Source organism: Leptonychotes weddellii, chromosome 9, assembly GCF_054177405.1.
Source record: "Leptonychotes weddellii isolate Sample4059 chromosome 9, ASM5417740v2, whole genome shotgun sequence".
NCBI classification, from domain to species: domain Eukaryota; kingdom Metazoa; phylum Chordata; class Mammalia; order Carnivora; family Phocidae; genus Leptonychotes; species Leptonychotes weddellii.
The window spans coordinates 13,371,609-13,392,224 of NC_138377.1; the positions used below are offsets into that span (position 1 = coordinate 13,371,609).

The 20,616-nt window shown below is 46.8% G+C and overlaps 1 protein-coding gene across 1 annotated transcript in view; it reads left to right on the forward strand.

Annotated features, from left to right (window-relative positions):
* Positions 1 to 6,711: 6,711 nt before the first annotated feature.
* KCNK10 (potassium two pore domain channel subfamily K member 10) overlaps positions 6,712 to 20,616 on the forward strand; it is a 69,603-nt gene continuing 55,698 nt past the window's right edge. The window contains exon 1 of the mRNA XM_081830085.1: positions 6,712 to 7,042. Within this exon, the coding sequence (XP_081686211.1) occupies positions 6,818 to 7,042 (225 nt within the window). The 5' untranslated portion in view covers positions 6,712 to 6,817. The remainder of the gene's footprint in view (positions 7,043 to 20,616) is intronic.

Sequence of the window (20,616 nt, forward strand, 5' to 3'; positions counted from 1 at the left end):
CCCTCCCTGCTTCCCCACTCCCTTATGGGCTTCTCCTGGAAGCACTTCCTAATAAACTGTTTGCAAACCAGTCTTCATCTCGGGATCTGCTTCTGGGGAACCCAGCCTGAGTCACTGGTTGAAGTGGGTTGGAGATGATGGTAATTAAGGAAATGGGAAGTTTGGGTATTGGATGGATTGTCCTTGGAACAGCTGAAATAACTCAGGAGGCAAGCAGGACCTGGACGGAAGCTTCAGGGCATCAAGGAGAGAAGTGGCTCTACCACAGACAGCCATGGGAAGAGGAGGAAGTGGAGAAGCCAGAGGGTTTGGGTCTCAGAGGAACAGGGATTGGGACGCAAGAGTGTGGAGTGTTATTTTTCTGGGACAGGGTGGCCCTGACATTGTGGGTGAGGGAGATTGAACAGCCTCTACCTGAATGCCACACTCAGAGGACAGTGTCGTCAGGGGAAGCCCAGGTGTCACTGAAGAAGGTGGAGGAAAGCTCCCTGAAGATGCTGAGAAAGTTGGGGAGGTCTTCAGTCTGGTGGACCTGAGGTGTCTTTGGAAAGGTTTGGGATGGGGAGGGCAGGTTGGGTCAGACCAGAGGAAGCAGAGATCGAAGAGGGATTAAAGCTACATTGAGGGGAATCAAAGCTATAGGGAAACCTACATCCACTGGTGTCCCTGGCCTTGCGCTTCTCAAAAGAATTTGTCCCTTGAGCTTCCTGGTGGATAGTGGTTTGGCAGCCTGGACACTGAGTGTGGAGTTTGCACAGAGTTGTCATGTATTTGTTGAATAAATGAATAAAGGGCACATAAAGTTTCTAAATGCCCCTCCCTTTTCATTACTGTAAAACATTAGTGTCCTGATCACCTCTGTATTTTATGCTCTGATAAATATGGAATTTATCAAAGTACCTCTAGCTGCTTCTGTCACCATCATTGGGTGGGATGCAGTGAACAGATTTCCTCAGGTTAGGGAATGAGGCATTTCACTGGCTTATGGGCTTAAGTCATAGGATTTTTCTGCCGAATGGGTTAACATGAGCTTTTCTGTTTTGCTTTCTACTGTGAATCTGTTAAAAGAATTGGTTCGATTGGTACAACCGCTTGTGATCTATGTGCTTGAGATAACTGATACCCAAGGGAGTTGGCTGGGGTCAGAGGGCAGCATGTGGAGGGTGGGCCAGGCGGGCTGGGGAAGGAAGATGGGCCCTAAGCACATGGGACATTGGAGGCCATGTAAACAGCTGTGGGAATAATTGTGGGGTTTTAAGCAGGAGCAGGATTAGAATTTTAGAAGGATCCCCTGGCTCTAACCTGCTTGGGAAAGATCCCCTTTGTGGAGCCCAGTGAGGAGAGGTAACTGCTTTTGACAAAACACCTGGGAGAGGCAAACCTCTGTCTGGAAGGCATGAGTCCTGACAATGGGATTTAAAACACTTGGCCCCAGGGTAAAGGAGATATTTTGGGAACTACAGCTGCTTATATTATTTTTAATCTGAAAGGTAGGGGGAAAAAAAAAAAATCTTTTTTTTTTTTTTTTTTTTAAGAGCTCTAGTTAATTTAAATTATGGAGGAAAAAACCTAGAGCAAGAGACAAAATATGTTATTCAGGAAGCATTTTGGAACTAGACAACAGAACCCCAGCCGTGGCTGTGTGCCTTCAGGCCTTGATGATAGAGTCATGACAGAGGGGTCCATCTCACCAGCTTGGTGGGGTGTGGGGCCTGTTGGGAAAACCACAAGGTAGGGAGCCCCAGATCTTGGAAGAGGAGCAGGGCAGTGGGAAATGCCAGGGCTGTTCCGACCAGCTCAGCACGGACGAGGAGGAGCCCTGGTCCTGGGCTCTTTCTCGTCTTCCCTAGGAGTTGAACAAATCATGAAGAGCTCTCCTTAGACTATTTTACTGTCTGAGAACTTTAACACCCCGACTCTGGTTGTCTCTCTGTGGGAAGAAAATACTACAGTACTGGGGCAGCTCACACTACCAGATTCAATGAATTCTGCAGTCAGATTTTCTGTTGGGCAAGTGTGTGAAATTGGTATCATAAATGCTGGTAACTTTGTGGATGGATGCATGAATGAATTCAGGAATGGAGCAAATTATAAGTAGGAGCAACTCAGTTGTAGTCAGTGTGCTAAGCGCCATACTGAGACATAAAGAGAGCATAGAGGAAGGACATCTGATTATGCTGGGGGGTGGGCAGTCAGGGAGGACTTCCTGGAGGTGGTGACACATGAAGTGAGTTTTGAAGTAGGAGCTGTTATGGGCCAGATAAAGAATGGGGGAATAAAGGTATCTGGAAAGCAAGAAGGCCCAGAGGGTGGCATCAGCAGGTGGCTCAGCATGCAAGGGTCAGGGTGCTGCTGGGTTTGGCGGGGTCAAAGGTTGTGTGTGAGGGACGTGGCAGCAGGTGAGGCTGGGGAGACGAGCAGGCGCCAGGTCCTGGAAGGAGCCTGCACTTTACTGAAGCACTGTGGTGCCTTCAGAGGAGCTCAAGTATGAGGCGGCTGTGTTCAGAGTCACACCTGGGAGAGCGCCACCTGGCTGCGATGTGGAGGATGGATTCGAAGAGGCAGGACTGGGGGCTTTCGAAGTGATTCTGGTGAGAGAAGACAAGGTCTGCCCTAAAGAGCGAGGCGGGGACAGATATGAGTCAAGGTGGCAGCATGTTCTCAGCTCCTTCCTCCTCCCCATTCAGCCTGGTTTCCTCTTGTCTTGGCTCTCTGTCTCTAAAGGGTCCCAGATGTTTCCTGATGCCTTGGTCTCTTCTATCTGGGCGCAAAGCCTGGTGTTTTAAGAGGGCTAGGGGAGAGAAATCCCTGAACCCAAAGGGAGAGCCTTTTCTGTGGTGGCCTTTTGGGGACATGCATGGCTTGCTCACTTAGTGTGTGTAGACTGTCCCTGCGTTCTTATCAGGACCAGCTCGATCACCTTTAAGGTACAGCCATCAGACGGAAGCTGGAAGAACAAGGTCTGGCTGTTGGGATATGTGGAATCAGAGGGAGCTCGCACATTCTCTCTGCTCTTCTCAGAGGACGGTCATGGTAAAACCAGCTGCTATGAGGCTCCTCAGCATTCCTTCCTTCTTCCCGACACCCACCCTCCGCACTTGCCTCAAGTCCACATACACCTGGGGAAGCGTTTTGGGGATTCCAGGCTCAGCGTTCACCTGGAGCTCTCTGGAAGCTCTGAGCTGCCGATGCAGGTGGCCCTGGACCCGTTCCAGGCCTGGGAGGGCTGCGGGGAGGGCAGGAGTTCTCTGCTTCTCGCCGGTGTGTTGCAATCAGTTGTACTTTGCCTGGGTCAATGGGCAGAGTCACGTTGCTGTGTGACAGGCACCTCTGAGGAGGGCTGCCTTTCAGGTTTCCAAGAAACCAAGGCCTGTGGATGTCATTGTTTCAAGTGATGCGGAGGAGTGGAGGCACTTGGGGCTAGATGTCTGAAGGTGAGTCCAAGGATGCCACTGCCCCAGGCCTTCGTGCCTCACCTGTCAAGGGGGATAGATACTGACTAGTGCTCTCCACACCGGGTTTCGTGACGATGCACTAGGTTCGTGCGTGTGTAAGATCCTCGTCGGCCCTCCCACGGACTCTGAAGGTATCAGTGGGTCCTATTCATTTCCGTATCCCCAGCGCCAAGCACGGTGCATGGCTGACTCCAGTGTTTGTTGACTGAGCGCAAGAATGGGCAGGAAGTACAGGGCACGGGAAAGCCTGAAAAATTCAAAACTACCTCGAACCTGTTCAACCACGAGGAAGCAGATTTCTGCACGTGCTCCCATATCTACCTGTGTTTAGGTAGAAGTGGAATGGGCGAATGCTTGTGAGGAAGCATTTTAAAATGCAAATTAACCGAAGGGATATTGCCCTTCCCGCCTTTCCCTTCTCATCAATTCTTGGCAGTACGTTTGGTGCCAGATACTTTTCCGTGGGAGTTGTGAGGAATGATAGGTCATTACTTTCTATGCCCCATCCATTGATACATTTCGGATAAAAGGGCCCTTTCCACCAGGGGAATTGTTTTGTTTCCTATTCTTCTGTGCTTATGCTCCAGAAGAGAACTGACTTTGGAGTCAGATTATTCTCGTTTTAATCCCGGCTCCCCCACTTTCTGCCCCTTTGACCTCAGTTTAGCCATGGAATCTCTCTGGGTCTCAGTTTCTTTATCTGTGAAGCGGGGATATGCGGTGGCCATGATCATGCATGTGCCTTGCAGCCCTCCAACGGAGTCCTTACTATCCACCTTCTGCAGATAAGGAAACAGAGAAACTAAGTGGTCAACCAGACAGTGATGGCTTTGGGACTGAAACTCCAGTCTTTGCTCCTTGTGCTTTGGAAACTTGGGATTGGTGGATTCTATTCAGACTCTGCTCCCAGGGACAGTCTCTTAGCAAACTGGCATCAGGAACTGGTCTGAGAAAGACCTTTGTCAGGCCCAATTCTGCTCAGCCTCAGGAATGCTAGAAGCCCTGGAAACATCCATGATGCAAGTCAGTGAAGGAGACCCAGCTCCAGCTGACCTCTGAGCTCAAGGCCATCATTGGGCTTCCTCCTAGAGTCTGTCACCTGACGCTGTGGGAGGATGTTCCCTAAGTAGGCTACCAAACCCCCAAAGGTGGGAGGGACTCTGACTTATCCCCACCATAGCACAGCGCCTCCTGCTCACTCGGCCACTACATAAATGCTTGTTATTGAGGGTGGTGGTGATTCTGATGGGCCTTTTGTTTACAGTCTGAAGGAGTTAACAACAACAACAGAAAACAAACATTTGCTCTATGCCAGGCACTGTGCCAAGAAATGGAGATCCAACAATCAAAAGACAAGCTTTCAGACTCCCAGGGATTTCTAGGCTCGTGGGGAGACGGGCATGCCGGGTCTGCCTGGAGAGTCCAGGACGACTTCACAGAGGAGGCAGATTTGAGCTCACACTGAGGAGGGTGAGAGTTTCCCAGGCAGGTGAAGGTGGGGAAGGGGCTGCTGGCCAAAGGAACATCCATGAATTGTGGAGGCATGAACAGAGCATTGCTGTGTTGGAGCGATGAGGTTGGTGGTCCTGGGAAGGGTGAGAGGCACAGGGGACTGAGATACAGCAGGGAGGGTGAAGGAGTGGGAAGTGTGGGGGCAAGGTTGAAAGAAAGCTGTCCTAGACAAGACGCACCTCAGTATCAACAGGGGCCGGTAGGAACCTGAGAGTCATGTTTTGGGGAAAGGATTAGCAAGAACATGATGCCCAGGGTGCTGATTCTGATTCTTAAATCTTTCAGTGAGGGATTCCAGACAGTTTTGTGTTCAGTGAGTCGGGAGGAAATCTAACATTTAATGATTTTATTTGCTAGAATCATGTCCAATAAAAGGCTGACGTTCCGCTTGGTTTTCAAAGAGAAAAGCTGATCTAGAGGCTCCAGGAGGAAAGGCAGATGTTTACAGACCTGGATTCCTCGAGGTGGCCACCCTTCTGGCCGGATGTCATCAGGATCATTGGTGTTCTGAACAGGGAAGGAGTGACCTTCCCGTGCTTTTATTTATCTTGAGTTTCCCAAGGCAGGGAGTGAGCAGTCCGCTCTCTTGAGTGGGATTGTTTGCTCCACTTAGGTAATTAGCTAATACCATCTCCTAAAACCTTATTTACACAACAGCCAGGCTGCACTATGACAGAAGCCATAATAAACATTAGTGTACTAAAGGCAGAGCAAAATCAAATGCGTTGCTGTTCCTTGCTGCATAAGACAGAGTTCCGAAGTGCATGAGAGCATCACGTGTGCAACAAGACCCTGCTCTTCCTGCCATTCTAGAAAAGCCTCCAGCTTCACATATTTATTTCCAAGGTAATGAAATTGACCTTCTGGAGACCAGGGACCTTTGAGAATCCAATATGTTCTCAAAACGAAGGGGAAATTTCTTTTCCAATGGCTTCTTACTGGAGGAAAATAGAAGAAAAATTCTGTCACTAAGGTCATCGCGTTTTCTACCTAGAAATGTGCTTAAAATCTATTTTATTATTCTTATGTTTTTCCAGGAAACCAAGTTACTTGGCATGAAACATCGCTCATTGTTTCCTTCCCTCAGTCCAGTCACCTGTTCTTTTGTTTTTCACTTTGGTCGTCTTCTGAAACCCCAACTTTTTTTTTACTATGTCTGAGTTTTGACTTGTCTGCCCGATAGCAAGCTTGCCCTTCTTCTTCCCTTTGTTTTGTGACCACGACCCAGGATGGAAGGGACTTTGAAACTCGTTAGACGTTCATCTCCTCTCTGCTCTTGGTATCCTCCAGTCCTCAGTACGTGGACAGAGTAGCTGGGCATCCATCCCTTATCTATTCCCTCTCTGAGTTGCACAACACGTCTGTTTTTCAAGTATGAAGGTTTGTCCTGCATCCTAGACATTGTTTAACCAAGGAAGCTTGAGAGAAGAGATGAATTATAAATCACGGCGACCTGACTTTCAAAACTGGACCCTTGTAGAGAAATATAAGAATTTTAAACTCAGTTCCTACTACTTTTTTTTGAAACACCAGAACTCCTGGTGCTCCTTTTCTAAGAACTCAAGCAGGCACCTCGCAACTGATCAGATCCCCTCACCGCCCGGCTTGGCGAGCCAGGTTTTCATGCTCCCGTTTGAAAGCTGGCTCGAGAAAGACATCTGTGCTTTGTTTCTGACGAGTTCCGTGTCTTGTATTTATCAACAAACTCTCTCTCCCCCTGTCCCCCGCCCTGTTTCTCAGTGGCCGTTCCGGCAGCAGCACTCCCTGTGTGCCAGCCCAAGGGGGCCACTAACGGGCACTACGCCGCCCCACGCCTCTCCATCTCCTCCCGAGCCACGGTGGTAGCCAGGATGGAAGGCGCCTCCCAGGGGGGCCTGCAGACCGTCATGAAGTGGAAAACAGTCGTCGCAATCTTTGTGGTCGTGGTGGTCTACCTCGTCACCGGCGGTCTGGTCTTCCGAGCATTGGAACAGCCCTTTGAGAGCAGCCAGAAGAATACCATCGCCTTGGAGAAGGCGGAGTTCCTGCGGGATCATATCTGCGTGAGCCCACAGGAGCTGGAGACGCTGATCCAGGTGAGCGGGGAGCGAGTCAGCCACAGAGCAGCCTGCAGGGAGAAGGGGCAACTTGGGTTTTGTCCTTCGGGCTCACTGCGTTTTGCCTTTGGTTGCGATGCTCCTGATGGTCAGGGAGGGCCTCTCCGGGGAGGTGACGTCTGAGCTGGGACCTCAAAGGAGACAGAGAGTGAGGCATGTGATGATGTGCGGGAAGGGGGGCCACGCATGCCACAGCCTCGATGCCGTGACGTTAGGAGCAGGCTGGGTTTCACATCACCTGCTTTTGGATGAGGTGGCTGGAGGCAGGAGTAGGCGAAAGGGCTTTGGATCTTCAAATTCGAGTCCATCTCTTTGTGCTGATCAAGTTCCTGATTCTGAAGTCTGTGTGAGACGCTGGGCCAAGAGGCTGCCCTTAGAAGCCAAAGAAGGAATTTTAAATAAGCAGGGATGTGTTAACCTGTCCCAGGTCAATGAGAATGGAGTAAAGATCACCAGAGGGGGGGATGGGAGGCTGTTGGTGACTTGACAGGGCCGTTTTGGTGGATTTATGGGGATGAAATAATAAGGACAGCAGTAGTAGTAATAATCAAACTAGGATTGCTGTTTTTGAACACTTATTGCATCAGGCACTGTGCTAAGGTCCTTGCATACCTTAGATATTAAGAAAAAAATATCCATAAAAAGATGGAGGCAGAGAACTTTGGGCTACCACCTAGAGAAGCAGGGCAATGAAAGCAGGAGTGGGGTAGCTGGGAGGGCCATGGGAGACAGAGTCATCTCAGGTGGTGTGGTGGGAGCAAATGAAACAGGAGGCTCCAGAAGCCTGGGGAGGGCGGGGAGCCATGTCCCAGAGGGAGGAAGGGCAGTGGTTGGGAGCCCAGTTGGGGGGCTTCATTGTGCAGGAGATGGAGGATGGCTGCCTCAGAGACTGAGGTTTGAGTTCCTATCCTACACGTGCTCCTGAATCAGGAAGTGTAGGTCCTGGGTGGAAGGCGGTGACATTTATGGAGGCAAGGGAGAGTCATATCTTTCCAGGGGTTCTAAAGTTTGCAAGGCAGAGGGATGAAAAAGATGGCTCCCGCGACTCCATCTGCTCTGGGGTTATCTGCACTAAATTCTAAGGGCTACTGCAATCCAGGATATTGCAGGATTTGCAAGACTGACCTGGCTATTTGTATATTTATTTCAAACTACATTGATAGGCTAGGAGAATTATGGGGCTCCTTATGATCTGGAACCTTCATAGCAATTGTATTCCTTTAAAGAAATTTTGATAATCTGACTTGACTTTTATAAATAAATAGAAATACACATTCTCCCCACCCCCCTGGGAATAAATATGATTTCATATCTGTGATCCTATAATTTTTATTAAGAAAGAAAACTTTAAAATGCAAAAATCTAAGGGCAGTATTTCATATTATTCTTTCTTTGATAGCTTCGTCTTTTTTTTCCCTCCCTTTATGAGAAAATGCTATCACATTTATGATGATGGGAGTGTTGTACCAATATGTGCCAGATTTAAGGCCTAGAATGTCACAGAAGATGGGGGAAACAATTCCGGAGTAATTTTAAGTAAGAACGGAATTATACATGTTATTGTGATATGTGGTGAGATCCTTTCTCTTTAGTTGCAATACATATAAAAACCTAAAAAGTGGTCCGAATTGAATCTAGAGTCATGCTTGCATTTTCCTTCCTTAGACAGTGAGGTCTTGAGGAAAAAGATTATGTCATATTATCTTTGCATCCATGTGTAGCCTATGCATTGCTTTGCATCTAATTATTGCCCAATAGAGAAATCCTTTTGGATTGAGATATCAAACTAAATCTATAACATTGGTGATACCATGAGATATCTGAGATTTTTCATGCATTGGTGTATTTATTTATGTATTGCCCATTCTTTGGCTCTCTTCTTCATGAAAGAGCTTAGAGGCCAGAATGGACAGGATCGGGGGGCATGTAGAGATTCTAATTCTGGTGTTGCCATTAAAACCTGTCCCCTACTTTGACCTCAAAAGTTTCTCTGGGAAATGAGGTGTGTGTGTGTGTGTGTGTGTGTGTATGTGTGTGTGTGCATGACACACATACACATCCTTAAGGTCATTTTTGTAACAATTAAGAACTACCCTGTATTAGACATCTGTTATAAGCCAGATACGTTATACTCATTATCTCATTTAATCATTCCAACAATCCTCTAAGTTGGCACTATCACACCCATTTTATAGGTGAGGAAGCCGATTCTAAAGTAGGTAGAGTAACTTTCCAACCCCCAAAGTGGCCAGGCTGGGGTTCAAAGTGTGGTCTGTCTGACCTTGCCTTTCCTCCCCCAATGAGTCTACAAGGTCTTTAGGTAGGTCTTGCTTTACATAAACTCAGCTCTCTCTTAAACATTTGCTTTGTGTTTAACAGTTTCCAGAATTTTAACAGAGTCAAGAAACATTGGAGTTCCCTGTTTCCTAACCGAAAGCATCTGTCTATGTCTTCTCCCTGCACCCACTGAGTGTGAGCCTTGGGCTTGGGATACTTTAAGATCTCCATCCACTGTGATGTAAGGCTTTATAGTTGTGTTTATCTACAGACTTTTTCACAACACAGGTTAAGCAGATTTAAATGCTGAATCTGTGTTAAACAAGAACAAATTGATCATGGTTTGCCTTTCAGTTCACTGATTCCTTCATAGGATGAAAAGGTCCACACTATGGATTAGGGGAAGCATTCTCTCACTTCATGTGTCTGAGCAGCATTGGATATAGTGCTCATAAGAAACTTTTTGGAAGGGTTTTCAGTGTGATATGTTCCAAGCTGGAAAAACAGTATTATTGTACTTCACCCAAGTTTCAAAGGAGTGACTGACAGGTAAAAAATGATATCAATGGTATTTATCTGGTAATGTCAGGACCCTTGGCTGGATTGAGTGAACTCCTCATAAAGTAAGCTGGAAGGTGTAATTCATGTTATTAATAACAAAAACAGAGTACCCAGAACTGCTTAACTCCCATAAAATGCCTGGATAGCTTAAAAGAGCCAGAGCCGGGGGAAGGGTTTTCAAAAGAATTAAACCACTGTTATGGGGTGCCGTGGGACTCCAGAGGAGACCATTGGGTCACTGTCCCTGACCAGATTGCTGTTATGGAGGGAACTGTCTCATTAATGAATTCATCCATACGTTCTCTAAGTTGCTATCGAGTTCCTGTTGTATCAGGTCACATGTTCAGCGCTGGGGATAGAAAAGAGGAGAATAAAATACACCGTGAGCAAGTTACTAACCTCTCTGTGATCCAGTTTCATTATCAATAAAATGTGCCTAAAATCCCTCACCCTTGGTAGTGTTGAGAGGATTAAATTCTATAATTCATGAGAAGGGCTTTGAACGATGTTTGGCACGTGGTGAGTGCTCAAAAAAAGATTGTTTCCCCTGCTGCTGGGGCTTGTAGTATTGTTCTAAGAGCTCAGAGTTTCAGGCAGTGGTTCTTTTTTTTTTTTTTTTCTTAAGTTTTTGTTTTAATTCCAGTTAGTTGACATAGTGTTATATCAGTTTCAGGCGTACAATATAGTGATTCAGCAGTTCCATACATGCCCTGGTTCAAGCAGTGGTTCTTACTGGGGAGGGGGTTCACCCCCCCACCATGGGGCATCTGACAACATCTGGAGACATATTTGGTTGTCGTGACTTGAGGGGGTGCTAGTAGAATGTGGTGAGTAGAGACCAGGGATGCCGCTAAACGTCCTGAATGCACAGGACAGCCCCTGGCACAGCAAAGAATTAATCCAGTCAAATGTCAACAGTGCTGAGGTCGAGAAACCCTGGAAGAAGAGGCACATAAACCAACAACTGGAATTTACTGCAGTGGAGCTATTTTTTTCCCAGTGTTATGGTGATATAATTCACATACATCACTGTATAGTTTCAAGGTGTACAGAAGAATGGTCTGAACATATATTGTGAAATACCGCTGTTTGCTTGGCATCCATCACCGAGTACAGACACGATGAAGAACAAAAGCAAAAAGAAAAAAAAAACATTTCTCCTTGTGGTGAGAACCCTCAGGATTGACTCTCTTAACACCATTCCTGTGTATCACCCAGCAGTGTTAGCTCTAGTCATCATGCCGTACTTTACATCCCTAGTACTTATGTGTCTTATAACTGGAAGCTGGCACTTTTTGACCACCTTCCTCTGATTCCCCCACCCCCACTTTTGGCCTCTGATCTCTTTTTCTATGAGTTTTTTGTTTGCTTTGTTATTGTTGTTGTTGTTGTTTTAGATTCCACATATAAGTGAGATCATACAGTATTTGTCTTTCTCTGACTTATTTTACTTAGCCTCAAGCCATCAAGGTCCATTCATACTCCACTGTGTATATGTACTACAACTTCTTTATCCACTCCTCGGTCCCTGTATACTTAGGCTGTTTCTGGGTCTTGTCTACTGTAAATAATGCTGCTATGAGCGTGAGGGTGTGTATGTGTTTTCAAGTTAGAGTTTTTGTTTTTTTTGGACATATTCCCAGAAGTGGAATTGCTGGCTCATATGGCCGTTCTATTTTTAATTTTCTGAGGAAGCTCCATACTGTTCTCCACAGCGGCAGCACCAGTTTGCATTCCCCCCAGCAGCGCACGAGGCTTCCCTCTTCTCCACATCCCCACCCGCATTTGTTGTCTCTTGTCTTTTTGATGATGACCGGAATGGAACTATTTGAAGTATATGAAAAATGGGGGCCCCAGTGAGGCAAACGGAGGTCAGGGAAGTTTCTGTGGCCATTTATCTCTTTTAGTCCTTACAACTGTTCTAGAAAGATGGTCTTTTGTCCCCATTTACAGATGAGGAAACTGAGGCAGCAGGCAGCAAAGTTACATGCTCAAAGTTGCCCATTTAGTAAGCAGAAGATCTAGGATTTACTCCTGGGCAGTCTGACCACGTATCCTAGGCTTTTAACCACCACCTATTCAAACAGAAACGTGGATGATGGGAGGAGGTTCATTCTGCAGGCCATGGATAAAGGGCATCCCAGGGGTGCGTATGGCCCATTGAGAGACCTTCAGGGGGTCACTGTGGCTAGAGCTGAGAGGTATGAGGAGAGGTGGCAAATGAGGCTGGAGAGGCGAGTGGGGTTGGATTTGGGAGCTGCCCACGGAGCCTTGCTGAGGAGTTGGGGTTTATGCCCTGGGAAGTGGGGAGTCAATGCAAAGTTTAAGCAAGGCAGTGACATGATGAAAATTTTCTTCCGGAAAAATAATTCTTTTAGCAATGGGGACTTTGGGTTGGTGGAAGGAGACACTGGAGGAAGGAAGACCCATTAGAAGAATATTAGAACACTGGAGGTGAGAGATGCTGAGACACAGAGAAGGGGCCACATGGAAGAGAGTCAAAGAAAACTTGCGAATGACTCATTCCCCTTCAGCAGAGATTTCCGGAGTGCCTGCTCAGTGCTCCGCACCCCTCCTTGTTCAAGCAGAGCCCCGTGGGCACCATAGCCCGTGATGAGCACCCAAGCTCTGCAGTTTCCCTTCCTGGCTGGGTGACTTGGGAAATAGTCACCCTAGGCTTCAGCTTCCCATCTGTAAACTGGAGATTGTAGTATTCATGTCCACCTGTTCGGGTGGTCTGAATAGTGAACGAACAGTTCAGTTACTTTTACTCTTGTGACTGCTATTATTTATTCGTTAGGGAAGGAAGAAAAAAGAAACCAGAAAGCCCCTAAAGTATATCCATCCTGGGGTCCTGCTAAGGGGAGAGAGAAGAAAGCTCCTAAGTGCCCTTTGGGGCTTCAATCTTAAATTTTCTAGTTGACGAATTTTCTCAATTTGCTTCTACTGTTAAAGTGTGAAGTCACCTTCACGGAAGTCGCTCCGTGAGAGTGGGTTTGGGCCGCTAACACCACTGGGGCTGTGTCTTTGCGGCTTGAGCCCAGGAGGCAACATAGCCGTTCCTATTCTATTTAGAGGGCTTACCACGGCCACCTAGATCAGCGTCTGTATCCTGAGCTTTGGTGGGGACACTGAGCCTCCTATATATTAAATAGACGCTAACGCTGACTCCCCTGATCACTGTCTGTGCCCTCCCTCCCCACATTGTTCCTCATGTGGTTTGGGAAACATTCTAGAGAACCTCAGGGACCCAGAAGACTCAGGCAGCCCCCAAGGCACAGGTCAGCGCAGGGATAAGATGGCCATCATTCCAAGGTGTGACTGAGTGAGAGGGCCTGTGTCCTCTGACTGAGGGCCTGATTGCTGTTTATCCCCTACTGAGGTGTGTGGATCTTCTAGTTTGATACCCTGGGGCAAGCCACTTAACCTGAGCTGAGCCTCAGCAGTTCAACCCAGAGGGGACACATCCATCTCTGGACTCTCACCCAGTCTGCAGATGACTAACAGAGAGATTTCCTGCAGAGCTGTCCTAGTGATAAAAAATGGCTCCTGCTTTTTGGTTGTTCGCTTTCCCCTAGGCATTGTTCTAAGTGCTTCCGTGTCTGAGCTCATTTTACCCTTGCAATTTCGAGCCTACAGGTAGATTCCATCGCCATCATGCCATTTTATGGATGAGAAAATTAAATCTTATTCTAAGTACCTTGCCCAAGTAAGTGACAGTCAGTACATGGTTAAATGGGGTTTTGAGCCTTGGGACACCTGACTCTGGAGCCCATAGGTCTAACCATTGTGCTATGCTGCTCACTTGTGTTAATGGTGGGTATCCCCTACAGTACATCTGGGCCTTTTTAAAATAGCTTTTACTCCAAGGAAAAGACTGGAGGGAGAAGGATAAATTTTTAAGGAGGCATGGGCTGTCTTACTTGGTACTGTAGCGGGTTTATGTGGACTATTGCATTTTCAAGAAGGGGGTGTCGAGGAGAGGAAGGAGCATGGGTATGAAAGTCAGGTAGACTTGGTCCCTTACCCCACCGAAACTAAGGCTACCTCTCCTGGGAAAGGGTGGGAAAGTCCCTCTCATTCAGAATATGAGGAGGAGGGAAGGAGATAACCCACACAGAGCACCAGCAGAGTGCCTGGCATCTAGCTGGCATTCAGGAAACATTATTTCCTTGAACTTGATTTGACGGCCATCTGATCCCAAGAACCTCTTTATCCTCACTGCTCTGACATGCCTCAATTGCTTATTTCCCTGTCCCCAAAACAATTGCCTTAGAAACTTCTGTCGTGGCTAGTCTTGGAGAAAGCAATAACACTTTCATCTTCTGTAATCCTCAAATAACAAAACCACGAGGCGGCTTCCCTGACTGACGGGGGGAGGGAACCATGCCCCAGCCTGGGTGGATAATGCTATGTAGCAGTTGTTTTTCAGGCTGTGAATGCTTACATGTTTTTTTTTTTTTTTTAAGACTTTGAATGTCTCCACTGCAGCTCATGGGGTCACACAGCTGTTTTCTCTCTAGGTATTAGCCATGTGGAAGGGAGTGGTGTTTCACGGGAGTGGGTGTAGTGTTGGGCAAGGTGCCCACCAGGGAGGACATGGGAGTTTCCATTCTAAGGGCCTTGTTGTAGTGCAGGCAACAAGGACTCCTTTCTCACCGGAGGGTGCTCTTGGGGGCAGCTCGTGTAGCGCGCCCCCCCCCCCCCGCCCCAGAGTGAGCAGGCTACCTCACTGTCTGGAAAGTTGACTTTTTTCCTGGCGTACTTTACTCAGACCTTGCTTTGGCAAGTTACTTAACTTCTCAGATCCCTCTTGACCTCAAAATGAGCACTTTCTATTCATGGTGGTCTCTTTATCTGAAGAAAACCTGAAGCTTCCACCTGCCTGGCATGGGCTAGGTCTGGAATTTCCTGGAAGTATGAGCCTTTGGATGTGGGGGTCCCTTCTCATCCTGCTATGTCTCTCCTTCCTTGACTGGTTCATGTCTTTTTATGTTGGTCAACAGGATCTCTGCCACTGGTTTTCATTTTATGATCTCTTGGGGATTTTGATCCTTTGCTGGTAAGTGATTAGGGTGTTAGATACTTTGTTCAGGACTCTGGCATACTGATTCATTTCACAGGCTCTGCTCTTTGGGCCTGACTCTGCCATGCTTTGGCGGCACACGATTTCATTTAAGATACGAGCAGCTGTGTGAGAGGACTAGGTACTGGGTTGTGTCCTGGGCGTGGACCTTTAATGCTGTCATGGTGACCCAAACTGCTATTCTGCAGATACGGGAGGGCCAGAGATCAGGAGCTGCCAAACTCTTCTCTCCAGAAGCAGCAGATATTGGTTAATTTGCATGAGCCACGAACATTTCCCAAGGCCATGACATCTACCATTCCCTTCTTCTGCCAAGCCCCACATACCTTACTCAATTACTCACTCATTCACTCACTCATTCATTAATTCAACAAATTCACTGTTTTCCTGCTGCGTGCCAACTTCAGTGCTAAGTCCTGGGGACACGATGGTGAGTAAAAGGGGCACATATAGTCCCTGACCTCTTGGAGTTTCTAGCTAAGATGACCAATCATCCCGGTTTTCATGGTTTTGGAATACTTATTAATAGCATCCCTTTCTCTCTCAAAATTGACCTGGTTTGAAAGATAAATTTATGCTTACCCTACTGATAAGTAGTAGGGGAGACAAACCTTGTGCATGTAATCCCATGAATCAGTATAAATAAAACTGTGATGAACGATGCAGAGAAGAAGGAGCTGTTGGGTACATGAGCAGGAGAGCTGACACAGGAGGACAGGGATTCTGGGCAGGGGAACTGAGTGCCAAGGCCCTGTGGTGGAAGGATGCGGGCAGGATCTCTGAGGACTTGAGAGAAGAGGAGCATATATGGCTGGAGGTGAGTTACCAAGGGAACTTGGTAGGAGATTACCCTGGGATCAAGCGGGGGTCAAACCATGCAGGGCTTTATCCTAAGAGCACTGGGAAGCTATGGCCATTTCAGGCAGTAGGGTGGCTTGGCCCTGCAGCATCCTACATTCACGTGTGCCTCCGCCCTTAATAGACCCTATTGAGTGAACATTATTTTTCTTATCTGCCTCCTTCCCACAACTGTGAGGTCTTCCCGTTTGAGTCTGTGTCTTTTATCCATATGTCCCTCATGCCTGGCACAGCGGCTGGCCCATAGAGGATGCTTGAGGTTTGAGGAATGAGTGAATAGGGCTTTTTATATCTGTTTTGGGAGACTGAGAGCCCTTTATTCAGAACCTTTGGAGAAGCAAAGCAGAAAATGATTTTGTTTCTGGGCAAGAGAGGTCCTTTCTTTTCAGTCTGGTTGTCAAGGTACTTCTCTCAAATAACCTTTCTGTCTTTTTTCTGCATGAGCCGATTCCCTTGGTGTTCCTAACCTCCAAAGCTTTACATATTTAGGAACGCAATGATTTAAGGGAAGCATGTCACCTGAGCCACAGATTCAGCAGTCTGTGGAGATCCTTGCTGGGAGTCAGAGTGCAGAGCCAGCCAAGCCTTCTCCTTCCCCACCCTGGGCCATCCCTTCTTCCAAGCAGCCTTTTGTGCAAGAAGTTTAGATCATAGCTGAGGCAGCAGGTGACCTCTGTTGAGTGCAGGTTTGGGTCCTTTGGGACCAAGGACACAGCTCTGCGGAAGTGAAGTGACCCCTCCCTCCTGGTGCTCTGAAGTCAGAGGTGCTGTCCTTTTTCCAGCGAAGTGCTCATGCAGAAGATTGTTCAATGCATGCAAGATCGGGCCTGCAGCCCCTGGCCTGTCTCTACAGGCCTCCACTTCATTATTATTATTGTTTTTATCCTTGAGGCTGTGATTCCATCACTGTGTAGTGAAGTTCTAAAGCTTTTAAGCCAGAAATTAAAGAGCTAATGGAAATTGGCATGGCACTGGAAAAAATGAATTCGCAAATGAGGATTGTGTTCCCCCCCAAAAAAACTCCCATAAAAATAAAACAAAAAGCCATCAATGAGTGGTATGGCGTCCACATTTCTATACAGATGTGCATGTGTTTGGTTTTCGTTTAAAGTGAAGTGAAAATCTTACTTAATGAGATTTTGGCTCATATAATTATTTTCATTATTTACCATCAAATGTATTCATTTAGATAACTAATATTAACTGAATGCTTGTCATGAAGGAGGTGCTAGGTTTGACTCTAGTGATCAGAACACGTAACAAAGGAGGCCAGGTGCCTTCTCCCGGTCCTCCAGAAGCTTCCAGTCTTGTCTTAGTCCTATCACTAGTTAACACTTGCCTGGTGTTTGCTGTGGCCAGGCACCGCTCTAAATACGTTGTTGCTCATTTAATGTTTACAGTGGTCCTTTGAGGTAGGGGTAAGCAACTGAAGGGAGGAGTTAAATTACTTGCCCAAGCTCAACTGAGAGGTAGAACTGGGATCTGGAGATGGGGAGAATCTGCACGATGCTCTACTCGCGGTCCCTATTCACAGAGCAGGAGTCTGACTCAACCTGTGGGACCTCCAAAATGACCTTCTTTCACTGCAGAGTAAAGATTAGCTGTTGGTTGTGCTCTAGAGGGACGTGGCTTTGTGTCTTCACAAACGGTGTTGAGGCTGGGTCAACATATTCTGTTGAAAACCAAAGTTATGTTTATGGTTATCCTTCGGGTCTGTGGTTAAGAGTAACTTCTTAGTCTATTGAGAACAAGGAAAATTCTTTTCCTTCTCAATGGACAGAAGAGATGGAAAACTTGCCGATGCAGGTTGACTTTATGGAGAAGTGAGGACTTAAGCTTTCATTCTTTGAAAAATGAGGGCCAGATCACAAATTCTTACTTTTCTATATTGTCCTATTTCATGGGGAAGAAGGTGTAATAACAGATGAGCTTTAGCACAATGTTTGCACGCTGGACAGAGAACTCTCTGTGGGAGAGAGGAGAAGGCAGGGTTGAAGGAGTGTACTTTTAACCAGTCCCAGCTCTGCCACTTACTAACTACTACAACCATGGCCAAGTTACTTCTGTTTTCTGTTGTCTCATTTACAAAGTGGGAGTAATAACATGACTTTTTATAATGGGGTTTTTGTGGAGGGTTGAGTAAGGGAAGAAGGCACATTGCAAATGCTGGCTACTAGAATTATTTTTATGAGTATTCTAGAGCTTTCTTCAAAGTCTCTGGGATTGTCTCTGCTTCCTTCTGTCCCCAGAACAAACTGCACTCATTAGAGATTGGTGCTGGTTGTAGGGGCTGACACATTCTTTGAGGGAGCAACGGAAATGAAATATTAATTTGGGATTATGTGGGGCGTACATCAAGGACCCTCAGGACAAGGGTGACTTTTCAGCAACACTTGGCAGATTTGTTCCTGAATCTGTAGAGGATGAGTCCAAATGGAGATGAAAGAGTGACAGTTCTTCAGAAAGTTTGCTGATCTCATCAGAGCATACATGATACCCCAATTCCTTATGGACTTGATGCTTTCCTCATGGTTTAAGATTTCTCTTATTTCATCCCTTATATAGTCAAAGAGAGAGTGAAAATTAATTCTATATTGTAAGGCACAATTTGGAAGGTAAAAGAGCTCCCCCAGATATGGCTTGATCCCACATGGACAATATTTAGATAGTCATTAATGTATACCCAGGTGCTAATGGATTGAGTTTTATTTTTTTTTAGACCAAATCTTTTTTTTTTTAAGATTCTTTATTTATTTATTTGAGAGAGAGAGCACACTTGAGCACGCCAGTGGGGGTGGGGAAAAGAGGGGAAGGACAGAGGGAGAGAGAACCTGGAGCAGACTCCCCACGGAGCACAGAGCCTGATGTGGGGCTCGATCTCATGACCCTGAGATCATGACCTGAGCTGAAACTAAGAGTTGGTCACTCAACTGACTGAGCCACCCAGGTACCCCATGAATTGAGTTTTAGAACATTACCCCCACCAAAGAATTAACTAGTGGTAGCAAGGAAAGCCACTTGTCTAAGACCATAGGCTCTGGATGTGTGGTCTAGCTTGCCTTGGGTTTTGCTGTTTTATTCTCTAAACAGATTCTGTTTGTTCTACAGGTGGCCTTCACTTTAGATTTATAACCAGGCTATAAAGTTTTGATGAAAGCTGCTGTCGGAGACCTGAGGAAGGGCTAGTATTTGCACATATAACTAGATACAGTTAGGATAGCAGGAAATAAACACTGTCATAATATTCACCAAGGAACAGAAGGTGCCTCTTGCTTTTTCTTTTTGTGGTCTGGCCTAGTTTTTGTGAATACTTCTTTGTGGGAAATGCTGAGGGGGTACGGCTGTAGGAGACCCAGCCTGGGTGGGAGCCAGCCTGCTCTCTGCAAGGCAGGGAGCTAGGCCAGGAGGGTCCAGGATGGGGAGAAAGGAGACCACTGAGGATGGAGAGAAGCTGCCTTTCCAGCATTTAGGAAGGCGATCTTCCTGTTGACAATTCTAATAGCATCTGCTTGCTAGCTTTGCTGTGCACTAGATATGGGACTATGGTCAAGGGGCTTGACTATTCTAAATCTCATGTGCCCCCTGGGGCAATAGTGATGTCTGTCTCCCAGCGTCATCATGAGGGTTGACTGAGTTCCTCTGTTGCACTAGTAAGTTCTCAGAAAGGATTCCTGTTACTATTAATATTATTATATACGAAATGACAAGGCACACGGCTCAAAGGTTTACATCCACTGAAAAAAAATCCTGACAACCACCCTGCAGGGAAAGACTTCCTCACGTTATAGATGAAGAAACGGAGACTCCGAGAAGCTGAGTAATGTGCACACGCTGAACATTTACCACTTTATGCACAGAATTTCTCTGTTGCAAGAGTAAGTGCTGATGGGGGCTGTCCTGTCCACCTCCGCACTGAAGCAAAGACTTCTTGCAATCAGCCACAGATGTGCCTTGCTGGGGGTGGCTCGAGTTTTTGTGGTGTGGTCTCACACTTGGATGTAAAATTGCCCCGCTCCTAGCACCAGCGTATTTGCTCCCACTGTGGTGAAATATTTATGTGAGAAATGCTTCTGGAGCAGGAGAAATAAAAAACAACTGTGGCGAGCAAATTAATATCATACTTCCATTTCTTACCTGAGGCCCTTCTGCCATAGATGCGGAAGGAGGTGGAAAGATATCCTGTCCTGTTGTTGGGGTTCTGAATCGTTAGAGGCGTTTCTGAGTCGTAATGTGTTCTGCCGATTGTCTTTCTCTGTCTCTGGGGTTTGTGGCTTGCCTTCTGTCCATTAATGACTGAAATGTACTCCCTTTTAATACATTTATGAAGGCACTTTTCATACCCACCCCCCTCATCCTGCCTCGGCCTCTGGATAAATATCTATTTCATAGACCCCTTTGCGGACTGTGCCCTCTTGGGACTAAGAATGTGGTAGACGCAGAACCAGCTTTGGGTTCTCAGATGAATTCTTTTCCTTTTGTCCACGTGGTATAAGCTATTAGTAGAGTGACCGTATGTCCTGCATTCCCCCTGTCTTGTGGCCCCAGCATAGCCATTCACAGAGCCCCTCTTTATTTGGCAAGTGTGCTGGGTTGGACCATGGGTCAGATGATCACTCTGGCTACTAGGGTCCACGCATATGGCATCGATCGGCTGTATCCATCAGCCGGTCTCAGACAAACTCCGCCTTTGTTTGTTTTTCTTTCAGGTGCCACATAAGGCAACAGAGAAACAGATTATCTCACCGAGTACACAGATCATCGGAGAAAAGCC